The following is a 7,882-nucleotide window of genomic DNA, read 5'->3' as shown; positions in this document are numbered from 1 at the left end:
AGATAGATAGATGGAGTTTTTTGCTCCTGTGACGCAGGCTGGAGTACAATGGCGCAGTCTTAGCTCACTGCAACCTCCACCTCCTCTGTTCAAGTGATTCTCCTGCCTCAGCCTCCCGAGTTGCTGGGATTACAGGCACTACCACACCTGGCTAATTTTGAGGGGTTTTTTTTGTTTGTTTTAGAGACAGAGTCTCGCTCTGTTGCCCAGGCTGGAGTGCATTGACAAAATCCCAGCTCGCTTCAACATCTGCCTCCTGGGTTCAAGCAATTCTCCTGTCTCAGCCTCCCGAGTAGCTGGGACTACAGGTGCCTGCCACCATGTCCGGTTCAATTTTGTATTTTTAGTAGAGACAGTTTCATCATGTTGGCCAGGCTGGTCTCAAACTCCCAACCTCAGATGATCCGCCAGCCTCAACCTCCCAAAGTGCTGGGATTACAGCCATGAGCCACTTCACCCAGTCAATTTTTTGTATTTTTAGTAGAGATGGGGTTTTGCCATGTTGGCCAGGCTGGTCTCAAACTCTTGACCTCAGGTGATCCACCTGCCTCGGCCTCCCAAAGTGCTGGGATTACAAGCGTGAGCCACTGCACCCAGCTGAAAAATACATTTTTAAAATTTTTTATTTCCATAGATTTTGGAGGAACAGATGGCATTTGGTTATACGAGTAAGTTATTTGGTGGTGATTTGTGAGATTTTGGTGCATCCATCACCGGAACAGTATACACTGAACCCAATTTGTAGTCTTTTATCCCTCACCCCCTCCCACCCTTTCCCCTGAGTCCCCAAAGTCCATTGTATCATTCTTATGCCTTTGCATCCTCATAGCTTAGCTCCCACTTATGAGTGAGAATATACTATATTTGGTTTTCCATTCCTGAGTTACTTCACTTAGAATAATAGTCTCCAGTTCCAACCAGGTTGCTGCAAATGCAATTAATTTGTTCCTTTTCATAGCTGAGTAGTATTCCATTGTATATACATACCACAATTTCTTTATCGACTTGTTTACTGATGGGCATTTGGGTTGGTTTCATGTTTTTACAATTGCGAATTGTGCTGCTATAAACATGCGTGTGAAAGTATCTTTTTCGTATATTAACTTCTTTCTCTCTGGATAGATACCCAGTAATGCAATTGCTGGATCAAATGGTAGTTCTACTTTTAGTTCTTTAAGGAATCTCCACACTGTTATCCATAGTGGTTGTACTAGTTTACATTCCCACCAGCAGTGTAGAAGTGTTTCCTTTTCTAGTGTTCCAAGGTTCTCACACAAGAAATTCTTGAATTTGGAATTGGGGACCAGGATTATAGTCCTGATTAAGCACTTGTTGGTGCTGGTCTTCCCCAGGACCAGGCCCAGATAACCACACATCATAATACTGGTGTCATGTTTTTCCCAGGCCAAGGTAAGGAAATTGTATATCCCAACATGGGTAGGGTAACCATGCATCACATATGTATGACAAGTTGTTCTGTTCCCAAGCCCAGGCACGGTAATCACACACCCCAACAAAGGTGACATACTATCCCAGCATAATTATTCATTGTGAACCTTGCACTATCAAAAGCATCCTGGTTTGGGTGATAAATTATATAGTCACTTAGTTATAAGCCCTTCACCTATAGACGTCATTATATCCAGTTCCTAAATCAAACCAAACCACCCTAACGAGAGTAGAACCTAGAATTAACAATTTTCCCGTTACATAGAATGTGGTTTTTCTGGACTCCAGGCCACTGTGTACCAGCCATAGTTATTTCCTAACTTCCACCATATTGATCCAGTCGATATGACAGGATGTGTACCTGAGACTCTTGTTCTATTCTTTAGGGTCCCACTGGAGCTAAATGCAGTCATAAGTTCAGAAGAGTTTGCCATAAATCCCTGCCATTGTTCCCGCATGCACTCCTGGCTACTTGATAGGGTCCTGCTCCCAATAGACTGTTCAAAACTATGACATTATCACTAACACTTGAGTGTAACACATCACATCTGAAACCTACAACGATAGTACCCATCTCCTCTTTACCCCCTCAGGACTGGAGTTCCCTACACACTGGCACTAGCCTCACCACACATTCCTGGTTCCTGAATGGCTTACTTCCCCCACAATGACTATAGCCACATGGGTTAGGAGGCCAGATAACTACCTGTGTGACCTTTATCAATCACCCCTCATTATCAATCTCAGTTAACTCATCTCTGAAATGAGCTGGCTGGTCTGGATGGCATCCAACATTCCACCCAGCCGTGATGAATTGACTCTATGTACCCTTTTTTTGAAACTTAACTACTTTCACATAAGGCCTCACTTCCCAAATATCTCCCAAAGGTAGGGTCTCTTTCCATATTATTTTTTTAAATCTCCTTCAGAACATGGTAGAGAACTTTGAACATTGTTGAAACTCAAATGTATGTTATATAAGGATTTTTAAATGAGTGAGGCATTTAAGCCTAAAAAATTTCAAACTTAGACTTTGAGATGATCCTTAAATAAATCTAAGAAGTGAAATGATCTGGTCAAAGCAGCAAGCACTATAGAAAAATTAATTCATATCATTTTCTAGCACTATGACTAGTGAACTAGCACTGCCAATAATGCCAGTCATGGCTAACATTGGACACTTACCATGTGTGAGATGCAGCTCTCAGTGGCTCACACCAACCCTATGAAGTGGGAACTATTATTGTTCCTACTTTATAGATGAGAAAACTGAAGTACAGAGGGGTTAAAGAACCTGACTGAAGTCCCCCAAGAAGCAAGTGATGTATTCAAACCTGGGCAGTCTAGCTGCAAAGTCCATGTACTTAAACACTAAGTCAGCCTGCCTCTCCCTCTCTTTCACAAGCATTTACTCACCTAAGCATTCCAACAACAGCAGAGTATTACCCGCCCAGCAGAAACTGAGGCCCAGAGAGGCTTAAAGATCGCCCAGTGTCCCACAGCAGTCTCAGCGCACGACAATACACTTGTGAAACGTCACTGACAGCTGACTACTGAGAAACAGGCACAGAATAAAGTGGAAGTGCCATTGGGGGACAGCGGCTCTGGAGAGAATTAAAATTGGCAGTAAATTGAAAGGAAGAGGTGTTTGTGGGGGACACAATGAAGCGAGAAGTGACAGCCCCAGGCTATCACCTGAAGGGAAGGTCAAGGCGAAGGAGAAGCCTGCAGAGGCCACAGAATGGACGGTGAGGACCCAGGAGCATGGGAAGGTAGGCACGGAACAGTTTAGGAAGGACAGAAAAAAAATGTTGTTTGCCATCACATACATGTTCAGCACCAGTACAAAAGTTATAGAAAAACACACATTTTGAAGCCAGGGAGCTGACTTTTGGATTAGGATGGTTTGACTGAAGCAGCATTCACAAGAGAATCTGGTATGGCGAGTGCCACATAATAGGCACTCAATAAATGTTTGTTCCAAATAAAAGAGACAAAAAGAGAAAAATCTGAGAACTGCTTTCATAAAGAGAAAGACACCTAAGGGAGTAGGTGCTCAATAAATATTATTTTTTATCTGTGTGCTGTGAGAAGCCTGGGGAGCTGTAAAAGATTACCTGATCCATTTCCAAAGAGCCCTGAGCCTCTGATTGCAATTCTTGCAAATTCCCGGGGAAGGCTGTGGAATTCCTCTCTGGGGACTTACAAACACACTTTTAGAAGAGCCACTTGGAGGGAGTGGTTTAGACAATTTCAAAATGGATGAATTGAGGCAGAGAGGCTAGACCAAATGACCCTGTGGTCCTTTTCATTTCTGATGTCCATGTAATCCCCTCAGAAGCTGAAGTTTCCACTCTACTCCCCCATGGCACAGAGATGAACCGAACGGACCCGCAGACATTGCTGTCCCAACAAGCTGAGGATGGCTGAGTGATTTGGAAGCCTTCCAGTAGGGCCGGGTTAAATCGCAGGCCATTTATTTTGTGAAGAAATAAACCACAGAGAGCCCCTTTCAAACATGCATGCAGAAATCAGGACAAAATGCCAAGGAGATTATCTGCTCAGAATTTGCTTTAAAAGAGCCTGGGCAGCACTCATTTATTTTTGGGAAAATATATGATTAACCAGAGTTAACTATGAATTCAGATATTGTGCATTAGACCAGCTCCTCAAAGTTTGAGCGCATTTAATATTATATATTGCTGCCATTTGGACTAAATTGTTTTTTTTAATGTACACAATATTACAAATTTAATTTGAGCTGTTTGAATCAGTCTGTAAAAAAGATTTGATTATACCTGAGTGTTCTGGCCCCAGCGTTTCCGTATCTCAGTAATCTTGACGGTAATTGGCTGATTGGGCGTCTCACACTCCATCTCTGCCTCAGTTTCCATGGTAATGTTACAGGAGCTATTATAGATGAGAACTTCATCTCTTTCCACTTTAGGGCTGAAACGAGAGGGGAGGTTAAATGGGGTGTCATCAATCTTAATGAAATGCAATTATTTTTACTCTTATTAATCATTGCAAGCCATTAGCTTGTGGCAACTACAGGCCACCATTTGTCAAATTTTGCAAATTTCTGTAATTTTGTTTCCATTATTTTATTGTTTATTTGTTTTTCCTTTTATCTGCACACCCTGCAATGAAAATGCACATGGTAAATATCTTTCACTGAGGCCTTTCTCTTTTCCGAATCTATTAAAAACATTAGCAAAAGCTACTTCTAGCCCAGCTTAACAAGAAATGCACGGACAATACTTCCAGTTCCCAAAAGGGAAACAAATGTTGGGGAGAGTTTTTGTTTTTATTTTTTTTCTTTTCCCCTTCCCTCTTCCTGCTCTTACTCATACTTAGTGTTGGGGGAGTAATTGCCTGAATCCCCCTAGGGCAGATGGAGAAATTGGAAAACCCACACAACTGGCTAACTGGTCCCTAATTCCAACTGTGAAAAAATGAGCTCATTTAGGCTTGCAATTCCCTCTCCCCAGCTGATGGCAATGAGGCTCTGTTGCTAGCAGAGGAACATTAACTTAGTAAATTAATTAAACTTACTTAACAGCCCAGACTAAGGAGATTCGATATATGTGCCAGTTATACTACCAGCCACTCGCTTTAAAAGTCCTCTTGCTTTAAGGGGAGAAGCCAGACTGGATTTAAGATAAAAAACGGCAGTGTAGCATTACAGAAAGTCTAAAAATATGCCATCTAGAGAAGGTGAGGGCATGGATAGTGAAGGGTGTCATCCTCAACAGGTGTGATATTTATTCAAGAATCATCCTGCTTGTAGGCATTTTTGCAACTAACTAACTCAAAAATTATCAGTAATAATAATGCATGATGTTTCATATTTGTCAACAATCTCGTATGTATGATCTAATTTCAGCCTATAAATTAGGAAGAGGTATAAAAAGTGTCCCTCCCAAAGAGATCAAGAGATTCTCAGAAAGTCGAACACAGAACTATGGTAGCTCTGAGGTCAAAACCAGATGGTCCTGTCTCCCAGAGCAGTGCTCTCAAGTTTTGAAATGCTGATTGAACATCATCCAGGAAGATGGCAGATCCCATGGGAAGACCAGGAAGGGTGGAGACAAGGGCAAAAAGGTCGCCAGCTGAGAAACTGTACACTGTGTCAAACCTTATCATCTTTTTTCAAATCAATGTCAAAATGTTTTCTTCCACAATTTGCTAGAAATAATGAGCAGGATAACTAGTACATCTCACCACTTAATCTTCTCTTCATGCTAAAATGTTCTCCACTCTGTATCTACCTAAGGCATGATTTCCAAACCCAAAGTTCTCTAGACCTAATAATGTAGATTGTCAATATGTTAACATCATGCCACTCAGATCTGCAGGCAGATTGTTTGGGCTGACCCCTGGGGCTCTGGTCCACCTTTATCTGAGCTTCCTTCTCACGGCACCTGACACTGCGTTCATTTTGAGGGCCACCATGCTTATACTTAGATAGTGGTCAACTCAAAGTCTCAGAGCTGCAGTTTTCCAAGGATTTCACCATGCTGTGCTTCTTCAGACGATTTTCTGAGAAGCACTGGCATGTAAAGCTTAGGCTCAGAAGCAGATTAGCTGGATCTGAATCCCAGGGCAGATAGTTACCATCTACCTGACATTGAAGCCATTACTTCGCTAAGCTTTGGTTTCCACATTTATAAAATGGAGTTGCCAATAATCGAGTACCTGTTTTGTGGAGGTGTTGAAGAAACTGAGCAAAATGAAGCATATAAACCGATTAGCATGGAACCTGGCACACAATAAGAACCCAATAAAGGCAGCTCGCGTTATAGCTGTTGGAGGTAGTAGTGTTAGTAGCATTATCGTTAAAAATGTAAATGTGGAAATTTACATTTATTATTGTTACATTTCTCTCACTGGTTTAGACCCATTGCTCAAATTCATTTTGAATCTGTAGCCTGTGATCTAGCTGTAAATCCATTCACTGATCCTTCGTCCACAGGGCAGACAAAGCCATAGGATAAATCCATCCTTTGCTCCTGGAGCGTCAGTCATATTCCAAGATTCAGACAGCAAAACCAAAGTAATTTAACTTTTAAATTAAAATGTAATGTAATATTTAGATCAACATAGAAGTGTGATGGCATCTAATGCAAAATTCACGCAGACTTTTAAAACTCCTCACTTCAGAGCAACTTGAGGCTTGCGTCAGGCCACTTTGGGCTGTGCACGTAGAACCTTTTTTTGCTACTGGGGGTAGAGAAGTTGTTGGAATAGTTTGTGAAGGTCTCCCTCTATATTTATATCATAAGTCACTTATAAACCTACCAGAAAGGAAAAGAAGTTGGCTTCCCATACCATCACATTCTTCGTGAATCAGTTTCCAGATGGCTACTTTCATTTCTGAAGGCTCACAAACTATCTGATGAATAGTTCATTCTAGAATTTTGTCAGGGATAACATCAAGTTTAGTTGTCTAAATTTCCAGAATTCCTCCTTTTCTTAGGTTCATAGAATATCTGCCCATCACCTCTGTTATGTGACCCCTTCTCATGGTTCATTGCCAGCAGTAGGTCCTCAATCGTAAGAGTGAGTTTTTTGTACCCAGTTTATGAATAATCTCAGACTACAGACTTGAACTCAAGCAAAGTAGTGACCAACTTCCTTTTACAGCCTTTCTTGGCCTTGGGCTTCCAGTCTTCTCATAAACCTTCTTATGCCCTTTCCTGACTCTTCACTGGCAGAGGTACAAGTAAAATGGGCTGAGTCACTCTGCCCTCTGTTTGCCTGTTAGAAACAGACTGTTTTCGCGAAGCATGTGATCCTTGCTCCGAAAAGAATTAAACCCCTTTCTGTTAGCTTGGACTTTTTGTTTACCAGCTCCAGCTCACACTTCTTTCCATATTTGTAACTACCTTGCTAGAAATCTTTTTCATTAAAAAGCCATCGCCAAAATTAGCTGAGACACCAGGATATCTAAAATAGATTAACATTTACAAAATTTCAAAGCTTCTAAGTAGCTAGCTACTCTTTCATGGTTTCTTCCACAATAATCCTATGAGTTAAGAAGCACAGTTGACCATATTTAAATATAAATATAAGTATATATATATATGCAACATAAGCATATAGAGAGAGAGAGATCAATATATGTACAGATATAGATACAGATATACATGCATACACAGTGCACACACACAAATATTTATTTTGGGGGATGTGGTTAAAAATATTGGGTAAAAATGGTGGCAAAGATTGTTCTAGAACCTAAGACTTCTGACTCCCAAACTATAGTTCTTCAGTCGATCTGATTAGATCCTAAAGTAAGCAAGTAACCTTGGCTATGCTCCTCAGGATAGGGAGGGAAAACACTTTGCCCACATTCTCTCTCCCGCACTTCCCCTGAAATTGCTTCCTGTGGCTCTGAAACCTCACAGAACCCACACAGCTCAGCCAGGGC

General features: G+C 41.4%; 1 protein-coding gene across 1 annotated transcript in view; it reads right to left on the bottom strand.

The window, feature by feature from the left end:
* PKHD1 (PKHD1 ciliary IPT domain containing fibrocystin/polyductin) overlaps positions 1 to 7,882 on the bottom strand; it is a 469,171-nt gene that overhangs the window by 388,029 nt on the left and 73,260 nt on the right. The window contains exon 34 of the mRNA XM_023212993.1: positions 4,248 to 4,398. Coding sequence (XP_023068761.1) covers positions 4,248 to 4,398 — 151 coding nt within the window. The remainder of the gene's footprint in view (positions 1 to 4,247; positions 4,399 to 7,882) is intronic.

The sequence above is a fragment of the Piliocolobus tephrosceles genome, chromosome 5, assembly GCF_002776525.5.
Source record: "Piliocolobus tephrosceles isolate RC106 chromosome 5, ASM277652v3, whole genome shotgun sequence".
Classification (NCBI taxonomy): Eukaryota; Metazoa; Chordata; class Mammalia; order Primates; family Cercopithecidae; genus Piliocolobus; species Piliocolobus tephrosceles.
The sequence above is the reverse complement of the archived record's forward strand: the minus strand, read 5'-3'. Positions and strand labels throughout refer to the sequence as shown.